The sequence below is a fragment of the Danio rerio genome, chromosome 19 (genome assembly GCF_049306965.1).
Source record: "Danio rerio strain Tuebingen ecotype United States chromosome 19, GRCz12tu, whole genome shotgun sequence".
Lineage (NCBI taxonomy): Eukaryota > Metazoa > Chordata > Actinopteri > Cypriniformes > Danionidae > Danio > Danio rerio.
Window position 1 is genome coordinate 43,286,448 of NC_133194.1, and position 16,805 is coordinate 43,303,252.

Below are 16,805 nucleotides of genomic sequence, written 5' to 3' on the forward strand. Positions count from 1 at the left end.
AGATAGATAGACATAGATAGATAGATAGATAGATAGATAGATAGATAGATAGATAGATAGATAGATGGATGGATGGATGGATGGATGGATGGATGGATGGACGGACGGACGGACGGACGGACGGACGGACGGACGGACGGACAGTTAGTTAGTTAGTTAGTTAGTTAGTTAGTGGAATATATAATTTAATCGGCTATAGAATTAACAACTCCTTCAATAATTTGCATAATTAACAGAACTTCCCAAGTTAAGGCTGGCTCACACTGCTATTGTTTTTATCAATTAATTAATTAATTTTTTATTTTATTTTTTTTAATCCTTAACGATTTCTCGCAGAAAATGTAAACAATCTGTAGCTGTAATTTTGAACACAGCGTGTGTCAATAATAAAACAAGGAAGATACAAAGCTGTTTTGACATTTCCCCTGGTCATTTGAATTGTCGCATGGATTGCGTCATAAGATTCAGTGATCTTATTGGTTCTTGGATTGAGGCAAATCGCAGTTGTTGTCACACTGCAGGAAAGTGTCTGAAATCCTCTGACACTGCCAATATTTCACTAGAGGAAAACTCTAATCGCAACGACCATTAAGCGGCTGTCTGTGATTATGTCAAACCAACAATCAAAGATCACAGATTTTAGCTTAGGATTTTAGGAATCTTTTGGGATTTTCGTCATTTGTCTCAGTTGACAAAATTGTGGCTAAAATTCCACAGTGTGTGCAGGGCTTCAGCTTAATTAACCAAGTTAAGCCTTAAAATCGCACTTCAGGCTGAATACTAGTGTTTTGCTGAGTAATTAGTATTATGTATTGTCATCATGGTGAAACAAATTCATTATTAGACATTGTTTATTCCAATTTTTTTGTTTGTGTCTTGAAAAAAATCGGATGCCTTAAACATCACTTGGGAAATATTATGAAAAATAATTACGATTTTCCAGGAGGGCTAATAATTAACATAATAATAAATTATTAATATTTTAGCAATTTGTCATCAACTGTATTTTTTACAGGAAATATTATTAATATATTAATAAATATCATTATAATGTCAATTTTCACGTAAAGCTATGTGCCATGGTATTAAAAGGTGTCTTAAAATGTTTTAAATTTCAAAAACAAAGTTGTAGGCTTTAAATAGTCTTAAACTCACTGAAATATTGTATTGTAGGTCTTAATTCATTTAAACAGGTCTTTATTTTCTTACTGTATGTCCATGTAAAGCTATACAATCAGGGCAACACCCAGTCACCAACAATCCATCTCAGTAAAAATTTCAACAAAACTCTATTTTGAACACCATTTACCATTATGGTTTAATTATCTTCACTACAATAACATTTGTTTAAAAAAAAAATTCCACACATGGAATATACAGTAGATTATATATGTTGAGGAACCTGACCTGTAAAGACGGTTAAGATATATTACATTTATAGTAGTTTTTAAAGAGTTTTGTTAAAAAGTTTATATATTCAACTAGAGTTTGCTTGTTTTGACACATTATTTAACGTATGTGGCTAATTAGAATTGTTTTTCATTGGTCAAGTATATACCTTTTGTATTGACCTTATTCTAAAATGCGGAAGTGCGCCTGTTTTCAGGATTGTCTTAGAACTTCCGCTTCAGTCGCCTATGGGAGAAATGACAAGGAATAATAAACGGCAAAAAACGGTCAAACTACTTGCTCTACAAACAAATGTTTGCATGAATATATAGACCAAGTAGAATAATACAACAAGGAAATATCAGTTTGCAACATCAAACAGCAAAACGAGCTGTTTTTAATGTCTAAAAATGGATGGAAGTGAATGAGACCGGAAGTCTCGTGCCAAAAAGATTCAAATGGCAGTGCCCGCTCGTCTGCGGATAGGTCAATATTGTATACTGCTGGACCAACCGGGCCTTTAGGAAAAAAAATATTTAGCGTTTAGCTCTGTACAATCTGAAATTCCATTCATAAAGGTCTTAAAATGGTCTTAAATAGTCCTAAATTTGACTTTGTGAAACCTTCAGAAACCCTGTACTAGCTGATGTTTGTTAACTATTATTTCATCCCATTTTTTTTATAAAAACACTTGGGACTTCTTTCAGGAAGATTACTCTTACAGATGATTTTCTTTAACCTCATCGAGGGATTATCTTTATTCTATTAAAACACAATAGAAATACATACAAATAAATTCAATTGCATATTAAATAATAAAAACAATCGTACTGACAAATGGGTAAACCCTCGTGGTTTAAATGATTTGAAATGTCAATTAGTTAGTCCCGCTCTGCGATCCATAACTTGAGCTTTCGTCATAATCTAATCATATTATATATATATGTATGCATATAATTTAGCCAATTTCCCATTATTATCAGCCTTTAGTTTCTAAATGAACTGCAGTGTTGGCACAGCAGATAAATGATCATCGAGTCAAGTGCTTCGTCATTCACAGTGGACCCCATGTTGTTGAACTGATGCCCACTCACACAGCTGCATGTCTAAAGTGAGATAATTCAGGTTAAGTGCTGCTCCTCTGGGTGCAGCGGTGGAGCCGAACTGTTGAATGAAAGCCCAGTACATCCGTCGCTGTCCCCGTCATCGCCTCACATGCAGTACTTCACTAATACACAGAAATTCTATGATACAATATACTGGACCAACTGTGATTTACACTACACTTTCAGAAATAATGGTATGAGAGGTATTTTTTTTCAAAAGGTACATGTTTTTGCTTCAAGGGTTCATATTGGAATTTCAATCTAAACCTTTGTACTTTTTAGGTAATAATATGTACCCTTGAGGAATTAATAAGGACCATTTAGTTACAAATGTATAGTTATAGGTAAGGTAAAAGTATAGTTAAAGAAAATAAAGGTCTCATACCTTTATTTCTAAGAGTGTAAAGCAAACGAACATGTGTAGGGTGCTGAACAACTTTTTTGAAGTCGGCTTTTATGTGATTAAGTCTGTGTGAACTGGAAGTTGCTGAGACTTTTGTTTCAGTATGTTGATGTACTTTTATCTAAAACTGAACATTTAGTAGAAGGCTTAGGTTTCTTTTGTGCATCATATAAAGTAATGGTATGAAGCAAACTACTGGTAAGAATCATGTGGTTAAGAAAATTGTGGCTGAAGCTGTTAAACTGACATTAACAGAGAAGCACCATAACTCCAATTGTGGAAACAAATGGGCAGACTTTGATTGAAGATTACTTGAACAAACATTTATTTTTATTATTATTATTAGTATTATTATTATTAGTTTGCACTGATTAATTAATCGTCTAGAGATTAAAAATGTGAACTAGCAAAATTAACATTTGTAAAGACTTTACAGTAGGGTTGATGTCGAATAGCCGCTGGTGATTTCATCAATAAAACTGATGCTAATTATTTGCAGCATGCCACAATTTGCTATTTATTTGCTGAAAAATAATATATACAAATGCTTTCAGACAGCTAGCATCTATGTTTTTGTTTAAGCCATATTCTTAGAATAACTTGAAATGTTATGAAATATTCGCATCTGATGACACATTGAGGTCAGAAGTGGGACATTTCATTCTCAATTATCTCACTTTCCCACCTCCAACTCTGTCTGGAACGCTGGATAATTAGGGGCCGTTCTCACTGAAGCATTTTAACGCAAGGACGCGATGCTTGTTAATGTTTTTTAGCACCTCCTACACCATAATGATTTCATTTCATTTTCTTGTCAGCTTAGTCCCTTTAATAATCCGGGGTCGCCACAGCGGAATGAACCGCCAACTTATCCAGCAAGTTTTTACGCAGCGGATGTCCTTCCAGCCGCAACCCATCTCTGGGAAACATCCACACACACATTCACACACACTCTCATACACTACGGATGTATTCACCTGTACAGCATGTCTTTGGACTGTGGGGGAAATCGGAACACCCGGAGGAAACCCACGCGAAGGCAGGGAGAACATGCAAACTCCACACAGAAACGCCAACTTAGCCGAGGTTCGAACCAGCGACCTTCTTGCTGTGAGGCGACAGCACTACCTACTGCGCCACTGCCTCGCCACCATAATGACTTGCTACTGTAAACAAAATTTGCAATATTCGCCCTGCCTCGGAGTTCTTCTGATTAGTCCACTGCTTTGGAACTGATATTGAAGAACCACTAAGGCTGCATTTACACTGCAGATCTTGATGGTCATTTCTAATTTTGTAACTATATCTGATTTTTTTGATGACCTGCTTACATCATCGTTTAAAAGAAATAAAGAGCTTTTTTCACAGACATATTCACCAAAGGGGATGATGCCACTGTGTGCCCACAACAAACTGCCGTGATTGATTTGTTTACCCAAAGGTTGCTAGTTAGCTTTCCTCATGGAGATTTTTATTCTTCCTCCATTTTTCGTCCCGCCTAATGACTGCGCCTCACGAATTCCCCCCGATTGAAAGATCACGGGTATCAATTATTTGTCAGGATCTGAATTATTTAAGCGGTCAGGCTTTGGGAGTCGCATACAAAATCCGACGGCCAAGTTTAAGAGCGCTAAAAAGTGATCCCATATCTCAGTTAAGCATCAGCAGACCGACGGCGTCTCATTCCTTTGCGTGTCCAGATCTCTTCTGTAACCTCCGCTCATTAGCCTATATGAATTTTGCATGGGGTTTGGGAGATTTTGAATGGCTGACGCATATATTGAGACCCCCCCCCAAAAAAAAGACTCTGAGAGCAGATGGGCCTTCACAATTGAATTATCTCTTTGGCTTATATGCTGAGGAAGCTCGCTGAATTCTGAAATATGCATAATCATGCGGATTTGCATAAGTTCCTGATTTGAGCTGCAGAGTTTTAGCGGGGAATGTAATGGAGCTTGGCTGCTAATGAAGAAATGAGGCTCACCTTTGTGCGCTCGCAGAGCTGAGTGAAGTCGATGTGCCCGTTTCTCCCGCTGTCGGCGTTGTAACCCCGTGCCAAGTCTGTTTGTTGAAGCCAATTTGTCTGGATGCGCCAAGCCGACTGAATTAATCATGCCACTGTGGAAATGCTGCAGTGACTCATATTGACTCTCTCTTTATTTCAAATTACCATGAAAATGACGTCCAGGTGCATAAAGGACACTTGCTTATACGTTTTAATAAATGTCACAATTAGTTGCCTATGTTATAAAGTACTTAGAAACGCGCTGTTGATGTTTCTAACTGCTATGGACTCAGTGAACCGGTGCTTTTTTTATGTCGAGTAAAGTAAGCTGCTCTTTTTTGTGTTTTTGTTGTTGTTTGCTTACAAGAATTGTTGAAAATTCTGTCATATTTTATGCATTTATGCTTTTAGTCAACGTTTGAAGAAGTTTTCAACTGTTTTTGTCTATAACAAAGACAGTTTAACTGGACATTGAATGGAAAAAAAAATTTAAAGATTAATTTTTTTTTTTTTTTTGTAGCTTAATCAAAAAAAGTTAGTCTGAGTTGGATCAAACCACTGATGAACAGACACTGCACTATAAAAAAACAAAGTTGACTCAACTTAAAATTTTAAGGCAACAAACTTCAAAAAAATTTTGGAGTAAACTCAAACAGGTTTCCTGAAATCAGTTTTGATTCAACTTCTTTTTTTTTTTTTTTTTTACATTGTGTGAGCTTTGTGGCTTACAGTGGTGGTCCCCAACCGCCAGTAGCGGACTAGTACCAGTCTGTGGATCAATTGTTACTGGGCCGCTCAAAAAAAATAATTTAATTACTTCGGTTTTATTTATTATCTGAGTCTAAATGATCTTTTATTATTTAAAAATCTTTTTATTTAAAAAAAATGACCATATTTCCTCGGTTTTTCTCATTATGACAAAAGAAGTTGTATTTTCATGATCACTCTTTGATTTTTTTTATGATCTAGACAAAAAAGGTTGTTTTCTTGTGATCTCGACAAAAAAGCAACAACTGCAAAACAACTTTTTTTTATTTTGCAGTTGCACTTTTAGTCATGATCATGAAAAATATATATTTTTGTTTTGTCAAAATCATGAGAAAATTAAGTCATGGTCATTAAAAAAATTATTTTTGTTATTTCGAAATCATTAGAAAATTAAGTTGTTTTCACCTGAAAACCTCTTTTTTTGCCAGGATCATGGAAAAATGATCACAACAACACTACTTTTTTATGTCAAGATTACAAGAAAATAAAGTCATGATTACAAAAAAAACACCTTTTTTGTTGAGATCATGAAAAAATTTAGTCTTTATTACGAAAAAAAAAAATTTATGTCATGTCGAGATCATGAGAAAATTTCACAAGAAAACAACTTTTTGTGGAGATCATGAAGAAATTAAGTCGTAATGCCAAGAAAACAACTTTTTAAATACTGTGATCACGAGAAAACTTTTTTTTGAGATTGTGAGAAAATTAAATTGTGATCATGAGAAAATGACTTTTTGTTGTGTCGAAATCATAAGAAAATTAAGTGATGATCATGAGAAAACAACTTTTTGATATCTTGAGATGTCCTGAAAATCAGGTTTGTTGCCTTAAAATCTAAAGTTGAGTCAACTTTTTTTTACATTTTTTTTACAACCCCCAGGCCGCGACTAGTACCAGTCTGTGGATCAATTGTTACTGGGCCGCACAAAAAAAAAAAACATTAATTACTTCAGTTTTATTTATTATCTGAGTCTAAATGATCTTTTATTATTTAAAAATCTTTTATTTTGAAAAATGACCATATTTCCTTGTTTTTCCTCATGATCATGACAAAAGAAGTTGTTTTCTCATGATCAATACTTAATTTTTTTATAATCTGGACAAAAAAAGCAAAACAACTTCTTTGTTTTTTGTTAATAACTTATACAATAACTTCTAATAACTTGTAAATAACTTTTTGTTATTTTCAGACCACGAGAAAATTAAGTCATGATCATAAAAAAAATATATTTTTTTAATGCCAAGATCATGAGAAAATTAAGTCATGTCAAGGAAAAAAAATCATTCATGATCACGAGAAAACACCTTTTTTGTTGAGATTATGAGAAAATTAAGTTGTGTTTACAAGAAAACAACTTTTTGTGGAGATCATGAAGAAATTAAGTTGTAATCCCAAGAAAACAACTTTTTTGATATCGTGATCACAAGAAGATTTTTGAGATGGTGAGAAAATTAATTTGTGATCACGAGAAAATGACTTTTTGTTATGTCGAGATCATGAGAAAATTAAGTCATGATCATGAGAAAACAACTTTTTGATATCTTGAGATCACAAGAAAGTCATGATCATGAGAAATGGCCCTTTAGGACTTCGGTAAGAAATACAAAGTTTCATTGATAGAAAAATACAAGCAAGAGAAAGGAATAGGGAGAGATTAAGGAAACATGGAAAGCAGTTTTATTTTTAAAGCAGGATGCAGTTGGAGAGATTAGTTTCCAGCTGTCTCTTGGATATTATCAAGGATTTAGCATTTCGGATGGAGTTTGGAGGTGGAGGTGGGAGGATAGAGATCCTGGCTGTACTGTTAGCATCATAACATCAATGTCTTGAAGTTGACGTGATATGCCAGTTCAGAGGGGTTTAGAGAGATGTGATTTGAGCTCTCTTGTGTTTGTTGAAAACCAATAGCACCGCAGCAATTTTGAGCTTTTGTAGAGATTTGATTGCACATGATGAAAGTCCAGCCAGACCCTGCAATAATCTTGAGAAATTACAAAGGCCTTGACAAGAAGTTGTTTAGTTCATTATTTTGTCTTTAACCCGTGGACACGACAGACAATAGAGTATTTCTTTGATATTTTTTCCACTTCTATGTAACACACAAAAAAAATTAATATACACTGTTAAGATTTTTTGTAAATTACACAGTAGTTAACTTTAATATGAACTGTATTTCACTGTAGGACTGTTATGCAGTATGTTACTGTATTTTAAAGTTGCATTGTGAAAATTACTGTATATTTTACAGTAAATATGTATACAAACTGTAAATATGAAGTACAAACTGAAAATATACAGCAAGATAAATGGTGCTGTAAATGAAAATACATTTACATTAGTCTTTTTTTAGTCTTTTTGCTGTAAGTGATTTACAGCAAGTTACTGGTGAACTGCTCCCAGTAAGTTACTGTAGATTATACAGGAAATTCTTATAAGTGCACTGTATACTTTTAAATAAATAAGATTAAGTGGGTGTGACGGCTTATATGCACCAACACATTTTACACCCTAAATAAAGTTAGAAAAGCAGCCGAAAGGTTAATTCCACACTATTAAGAGCTCATTTCAGAAGCTGTTCCAAAGCTTGCACAAAGTAAATGAGATTTTTCTGTGCTTTGCTTTCTCTGTGGATTGATTTAGGAGAATGATACTGTGACCATTACGAACTAATACTAATGGCAGCTCAGAAGTTGCATTTCAGGCTACATCCACACAAATCTAGAGCTCTCCCTATCCACTTGTTCGAAAAAAGTAATTCTATAAATATGGAGTTGTTTCAAAAAAGGTCTGCGTACACAACACCACAGAAACTGACAAAACATGTCAAACCAGTACGTGTCCTATAAAAAAGGTTGGGTTCCGCGCAATCGATTTGCATTAGGGCAACACAAAAAAATTTGGTTAACTGATTACGTGGATTGAAAGTGAAACAATTAAGTTGTCCCCCAAACATGGTTCTTACGGTCCTGGAAAACCTTGAAAAGTCATGAAATTTCAAAAAGGCATTCATGGTCCTTTAAAAGGGAAATGAAGCACTCAGTCAAGTATACATTATTTTGCGAATTGAATAGTATTTTAATGAATATATAATAAACAAACTCAATTAATGTAACCATTTAGCAGAAAACAACACTATAGATTTTAGACCTAGGGCGCCGCCATCTTGCAATATTGCTGTGTCTGACGTCACAGGGTTGGTTCCGTTCCCTCAGCTGAACAGATACAATGGAAGTAATGGACTGAGCACGGAGACTGCAAAACTTCCACTTTTGAGGGCTCAACACAATTTCATAGATCTAGATAAAATAGCCTAAGCGATATTAAAATCATTTAAAGATATACAAATATCGGAAATTAAATAAAACATTAAATAAACCAACCTAAAACAAACAAAAGCTACAATGATTTAGAAATATACAGTATAATATAAATGAATTAAACTGTTTTAAGCCATTTTGAACTTTAATTTTACAAAGGCCTATCTGAAAAAAAGGTTTTAGATATTTTCTAAAAAATGAAAAACAACGGAATTTATAATAATTTTATTATTTTTTAAATAAATATTATTTATAAAATATTTGGATATGAGGATACTAATCAAATCGTGCAAACAGAGCTTTTTTTTTTACAAACAGATTGGGAAAACTGCAGGTACAGTAAAGATGTGTTCTATGACATCAAACAAGTGTTTATGTTTATTATATAACGTGGTAAAAATTAAAAATAAAATTATAGTATAGTATATTTACACTGTATAGTACAACATGCCGTTTTCTGCTAAATAGTTACATTAATCGAATATGTTATATATAAAATTTACATTAAAGGGGAATCCAGTTTACAAAATATTGTAAACTTGACTAAGTGCTTCATTTCCCCTTTAAAACAGCTTGAGTATTTTTGAAAATTAGGTTAGAAACATGATTAGCGTTATGATTAATATTAAAACATATGTTATCATGACTTACTGATCGATTTTACTTTGAAAAAAAAGTGTACAGTGTGGGTTAAACCTGTCTGTGGCTTTTCATCAATCAGCACAAAGGTGCAATAAACTATTTTCATTTTCTTTGCACCGCAAGATTTATTATAAAAACTGTTCATCCTTTCGGTTCGCATTACTTCAACACTTATCAACATGATCGAGAGCGAATCATCTGATCTATGTTTTCTGCGATTAGTTTCTCGGTATGAATTCTTACACTGTCTCTCGCTGAGGCTATAAATTACAACTGGATACTAAGAAACGGAGATCTTCAGAGCAGAACTTGTGTTCTCTTGAACCCATATTTCAGAGTTGTAAAATAAACGGGATGTTTTAAAAAATTAATCCAGAAGATTAAAAGCAGACAAACAGCCCGGGTAACTTGCACAGCAGTTTTAGTGCTTTTGGGTTTGTGTCAACATTCAAGGTGCAAGATCACGGTACATGTAGTCCTTGGCTCTCAAACGGCCCGTATGTCATTGTGTTAAGAAAGTTAAGGGTGGGTTTTCCTGTCACAAGTGAAAGAGAAATGGGCTCAAGTACAGCTGAATCAACACCTCCATGAGCAGCCGGCTTATACGGTGCAGGTTTTTTGTACGTGGCACGATTTTATCGAGACATCTGCACCACAGAAATTTGGAGATCGTTTCTTTGTACAACCTGAATCCTGTAGGTTTGTCAGTTTGTGCTGCCAATTTGACTCTAGTGAGTATTTATAGACCTCTGTTTCCGCTGCTCGACTCGAGGATTAATTTACACCTTTGGTGGGATTTCTGTGACATGTTAAAATAAAATCTTTTTTTTTTTAGTCTGTTTGTGACCTCCCATCCAGATGGATCCAGTGCTGTTCATGCTGGGATAGTTAAGATGAATGGATAACAGTAAGCACCGTACACAAAGGTGGACATGTCTATAGCTGTTAACATCCAAAGATGAAACGGACAGAAACTGGAATATGGCTTAAAACATTATCGAATAAATAGCTGTTTCCATCCTGTGAGTCAAAGAGAACAAAATCAACACTTCCTGATAGACTGGTGCCAAATATCAAGAAAAATTAACCACTTTGATGAATCATCTCAGACTGGTTTCTCGAACATGACAATGAGTTCACTGTACTCAAGTGCCCTTCACAGTCACCAATTGAGCATCTTTTGGATCTGGTGGAACTGGAGATTTACATTATGGATGTGAACTGTGTAATGCTATCATCTCAATATGGAGAAAAGTTTCTGATGAATATTTCCAGTACCTTGTTAAATCTATGCCATGGAAGATTAAGGCAGTTCTGAAGGCAAAAGGAGGTCCAACCCTGTAATAGTAAGGTGTACCTAATAAAGTGGCCAGTGCATGTATATCAGTGATCAAATCAAAGTGGTAGGTGGGATGAACTTGGTATTATCATGTGTTCAGAGGCATCTCTTTTGGCCACTTGTGTTGGCATTTTGTTTAGACACTATCCTCTAGGCTCTACATCCATTTTGCGAACAGGGATGCGCTTGACAAAAAAAGTCAAATCTTTAGTAGCTGTTTGAATTGATTCAGTATATTAACACTGCAAAAGCAATCGGATCAAATGTGTTTTTAACTGCCACTGGTCGAAAGTGGACAATTACAGATTGTCAGAAAGTATCCACTTCTGATCAGATTGAAGAAACACTTCTTAAATGTTTAGTTTACCCCCCAAAATGAATTCACATTTATTGGCCCTCAAAATGTTTCCAGACTAAATTAGTTTCTTGAAGAATGATGGTAACCAGACATTAGTTATTTACTTCCATATACTATCAGAAATAATGGTACAATAGCTGTCACTAAGGTGGTACACTTTCTAAAGGTACCTTTTGGTACTTTTCAGCGAGAACATATGTATCTTTAAGGTACAATATGGACTCTTTGGCTACTTATATATAACTTTAAGGTACCAATATGGAAAAATATAGGCAATCGTACCAAAAAATAAATACATTTGCAGTGCAGAACATCATGTATTTTTTATAAATACTTTGCACTTTAGCCACAGGAACTTTAAAACATTAGATATGGTCATATTGCCTTTTCCCAACTTGTTAGCATTCGCAATGTGCAGCCACAGGTCTCTGTATTAGCCATGACTGTCCACAAACCAACCGCAGAATGACCAAAACAAAATTTTAGATGTTTTACAATGTGTTTGATTTACTGATTTGTCCATTTATGCAATCTCATCGGGCTCTTTTTTGGTTATAACGCTTTTGTACCATTATAAAAGACAGTGTGGCAAAAAAAAAAAAAAATGTAATCGTCCCCAAAAAAACTCTAATTTTTTTCAGTGCAAAACATCGTGTGTTTTTTTGTTTATACTTAGCACTTTAGCCACAGGAACGTTAAAACATTAGATATGGTCTCATGGCTCTTTTCTGACTTGTTAGCAGTCACAATGCGCAGCTGCAGGTGTTTGTCTCAGCCATGACTGTCCACAAACCAACGGCAGAATGACAAAAACAACATTTCATATGTTTTACAATGTGTTTGATCTACTGGTTTGACCATTTATGCCATCTAAGGGGCCGATCACACCGAACGTGGTTTATGCGTCGAGAGGCGCCTTTTTTAAAGCGTTTACTAATCGTCAAGAGTGTTTTGCGTGCTGCTTATGCGCCCTGCATGCCTTGCGTTTTAACCGCCTGCTGCCCCTCACGTTTTTGCCCTTGCGCACCGTGTGCACGCAGTTGAAAAAGTCAACTGTGATAAAGCGTGTTACGTCAGTCGCGTCTCATTCATTCTCCAATCAAATAAAAGCAGAGGCGGGGTTTGAGGTGCCTGCAGTGTTTGTGTTGTCAAGACAACAACAGGGACTTTTCAAGATGGAGGAGAGACTTTTGATTGCTGTTTTGAGTTATCCAGAGTTGTATGACTTCACAAATTTTGAATATCACAATGATATTAAATATTAAAATTATATTAATTTTAACAGCAACACTTCCACACAATACCCAACTCATTCAGTCATTGCCTTGCGACATAAAAAATCAAACCGCGCTTCTTTTTTTCTTGTCAACAAAAAAAGTAATGTGGTGCATCTCGCGTTATTGGAACGTAAAGGCCCATCCAGTGTAATCTGCCCTTATGGTGCTCATTTTTGTTATAACGCTTTTGTACCGTTATATCGAAGAGTGTAGAAAGGAAAATATATGCAATCGTTCCCCCAAACCAAAAAGTTGGGCTTTAGCCACTGGGACTTCAAAACATTAAATATGGTCTTATAGCCCTTTCCTGACTTGTTAGCAGTCACAATGCGCAACCGCAGGTCTTTTTCTCAGCCATGACTGTCCACAAACCGACTGCAGAGCTTCTGTTTTTCAGCAGCTTTTGTTTCCACAATAATGCCCCTTGTATGTCTTTGTATTATCTTTTGGAGGAAGCCTGTGTCATTGCTGGTTAAATAAAAGTAACTTTGGGTCTAAATTTGAATTAATCGACAAAAAGGTCTTTAATATAAGAATTAATGGTGCAAATACCAGTAAACTGACTACTTCAAACCTTAGTAAATCTCGTTGCTTGATTCGTGTAAAATCTTGTGTCTGTGAAGGACAAATACGCAAAGGTCATGATGAAAATAAATGGGGACTTACTGTACACTAGTTTAGACATCAAAAACAAGCTCATCACATGCTTAGTTGTGTATATATACAAGTCACCCAGACTAAAATGAGTGTCATGACATTGACCCTGATTCCATCAACTGTTTTGTGCAGGAGTTTGAGAAGTTTAACCTGAGGCTGGGAGATGTGTCAAAGATCGTGCGGATTCCTCTGCCTGTGTCTAATGTGTTATGGGAGCACTGCATCCGTCTGGCCAACAGGACATTAGTGGAGGGGTAAGTGTGACCACCTGCTCTTTGATTGATGTCTATACAGCACAGTTTTCTCACTGGCCATTACTAAGCACTCCACACTTCCTCTAACAATGAAAATAGCGCACAGGATCACAAACAGTCTCTGAGTTCTGCAGTAATGGCCTCCTATTACTTTTTTAGTGTCACTTCAGATTTGGTAATATTGCGGAATATGGGTTTTACAGTTCTTTGTACAAAATGAGGATGTTAGTTTTTTGCTGGTGTTTATTTTTATATAAATGCATTTATTTTGTGTATTTACAGTTAGCCATTTATTTATTCACTTACTTTTGTTTTGTTTTGTTTTGTTTTTTGTTTTGTTTTGTTTTTGGCTTGTTTCTTTTTTGTTTGTTTAGTTTTTTGTTTTGTTTTTGCTTTGTTGTTTTGAATTGTTTGTTTTTGTTTTGTTTCTTTGCTTGTTTGTTTGTTTTGTTTTTTGTATTGTTTCTTTGCTTGTTTGTGTTTTGTTTTTTGTTTGTTTATTTGTTTCTGTTTTGTTTATTTTCCTATTTGTTTTGTTTTTTGGCTTGTTTGTTTGTTTAGTTTTTTGTTAGTTTTTTGTTTGTTTTTGTTTTGTTTGTTTTTTTTTATTTCTTTGCTTGTTTTTTACATTTAGCTTTTTGATTGTTTTGTTGTTTTGGTTTGTTTGTTTGTTATTTTGTTTGTTCATTTTTTGGTTTGTTTGGTTTAGTTTTTTGTTGTATTTTTTGTTTGTTTTTTTGTTTGTTTAATTTTTGTTTTGTTTGTTTGTTTAGTACTTGTTTGTTTTGCTTTTTGGATTGTTTGTTTTTTGTTTAGTTTTTGTTGTTTCACGTATAAATCCCTAGTATATTTAACATAATTTCCTATCTCTCTATTAGGTTATGCATTAATTTATTTAGACAGACATAGATAACAGACAGACAGACAGACAGACAGACTAGATAGATAGATAGATAGATAGATAGATAGATAGATAGATAGATAGATAGATAGATAGATAGATAGATAGATAGATAGATAGATAGATAGATAGATAGATAGATAGATAGATAGATAGATAGATAGATAGATAGATAGATAGATAGATAGATAGATAGATAGATAGATACTTTGTTATTCCACTTACTTCTATTTGTATTTGCATTTGTATATACATTTTGGCCTTGTTTCCAGTTAGATACTTAAAGGCAACCTAAGATGCCAATGTTTTGCTTGGTATTATTGGTATCAGGCTTTATTTGGTTAACGCCAAGCACTTCACTTTCAGGCCAAAAAGCTCAGGTTTAGTCTCTTCAGACCACAAAATATTCCTCCAAAAAATGTCATGTTTTGTCAAATGGCTTCGAGCAAATTCCAAGCGTGACTTCATGTTGGCTCATCTCAAAATCACTTTCCTCTTGCTGGTCTCCCATTAGATGTCAAGTGCTCAAACTCGTGCAGAAGTCTAGACATTTTCCCCCCTTTCAGCCAAACTGCTCTGGAATGTCATGTAGTATCTGGCATCTTGTTCATTTTCCTTATAAATGCGCTTTTTGTTTTGTAAGATTTGCTGACCTTAGAAGTGCTTGGGTTGTGCCGCGCTCTCTCCGTTTCTCTTTAATGGACGTAGAAGGGTAAAAGCTTTGCCAGTCCTTTTTTTAACATCTACTTTCCTGCTAAAAGCTACTTCTTAAAGTTCCTCAGGCGGATCTCAATTGATTAAATCCACACAAAGTCAATGATATTTATGGTAGGAATGAAAGCAAGTGGGTTCGGATTGAAGCTCACTAGATAATCGAAATTCTCACCTAGTATAGGAGAAAAGGCTACAGTGTACTATATTTATGTTAAAGGCAAATAGCATTTTTAGGCATCACTTAGCTTAAGCCCAGCTGAAGACTGTTAGGTTTTGATAACTTCTAATCAATGCAGTCGCCATTGTCCACTGCCATAAAATAGACTTCTTTGATTTCATCTGGGACTTCCTCCAACAATATATTACATTTTAAAGCAAATATCCAAAAACTCAAACGGCAGCTGTACCGACCTGATGCTTTTAAGCCCCAGCCATATGTCTAAAACCATCAAACCTGAATGAAGGCTTTAGTTTCTCATGTTTTTCATTGCTCTCCTCAACTCTTGGGTGTTTTAAAAGGAGCTTTTTTTTTGGCCTTTTCAATTATGGCTGGCGGTGTATGTTCTGAGGGATGCAAACCCTTTATCAGAAGACATTTGGGGGTGTATAAAATCTTGCGCTATGTCCTGAATGTATTTGATGTAAAGCAAAAAACACAGCAATTTTTGAGCCGCATCATCGATCTTGCGTTTGGATCCACTCTCGTCTTCCCTCCTTCCTGAGGCGCATTCATACTGTAGATTCATCAAATGTCCGTAATGACTGTGTGCCATGAGAGGAATGGCTTTGTTGCTCTCAAATATCTCCACGTATAAATCCATCAGCGCTCTTTATTCTGCCTTCTCGTTTCATCTGCTTGCACCATCCTTCTTGCACCCATCTGCTTGTCTTTAGTCGAGAGCTGTATTATTGTAAATGAACGTCAGGGATGTTTGCGTGGCACGGTGTGACAAGCAATGTACTGTAGAAGTAATGTCTTCTCCAGAGAGCGGTTGTCAACCCGTTCTCGGTATATCATCTTCAATGTGCAGCTTGGCGACTTGAAGCTCTTGTGCTCGTAATCGAGATGTGCTGGAAGCACATTTGACACGACTTGTCAAAGCACTCACAGCTTCTTTACAGTGGAGCTTCAAGTTTCACTGTGAATTTCCAGCCTGATCTCATGAGAAAACGTAAGTATTTTACGTTTTGGCAGTTTAGTGGCTAATTCGTACGAATTTGTACGAGTTCAGTCGTAAGAAAATGTACGATTTTAAAAAGGAGGCGTGGCACCTAACCCCACCCCTAAACCCAACCGTCATTGGGGGATACGCAAATCGTACTAATATGTACGAATTAGATTGTACGAATTTGTACGAATTAGCCACTAAATGAAAAAGTTACGAATTGCCGTGAGATTGTGTTGGGATTTCAGGATGTAGACTGTATTACACAGTATTTAACTGTAATGTGAGCTGTGTTTTACTGTAGGGCAGGTTTGCAGTGCGTTACTGTATTTTAAAGTTGCATTGTGAAAATTACTGTGTTTTACAGTAAAGTTATACAGTACCATAAATATAAATAGAGCAAGATAAATGCTGCTGTGAATGTTAATACAGTATTATGTATTTGCTGTAATTGATTTACAGTAAGTTACTGGAGAACTGCTGCCAGTAAGTTACTATAGATTTT

The 16,805-nt window shown here is 35.2% G+C and overlaps 1 protein-coding gene across 20 annotated transcripts in view; it reads left to right on the plus strand.

The window, feature by feature from the left end:
* The window catches only part of vps50 (VPS50 subunit of EARP/GARPII complex), a 307,794-nt gene that overhangs the window by 277,589 nt on the left and 13,400 nt on the right, over positions 1–16,805 (plus strand). For all 20 annotated transcript variants that reach the window (XR_012395216.1, XR_012395215.1, XR_012395217.1 and 17 more), the window contains one exon: positions 13,398–13,519. Coding sequence is in view for 4 of the 20 variants with exons in the window: in XM_017352306.4 (XP_017207795.1) it covers positions 13,398–13,519 (122 nt within the window). In the remaining 16 variants the exon portion in view is untranslated. The remainder of the gene's footprint in view (positions 1–13,397; positions 13,520–16,805) is intronic.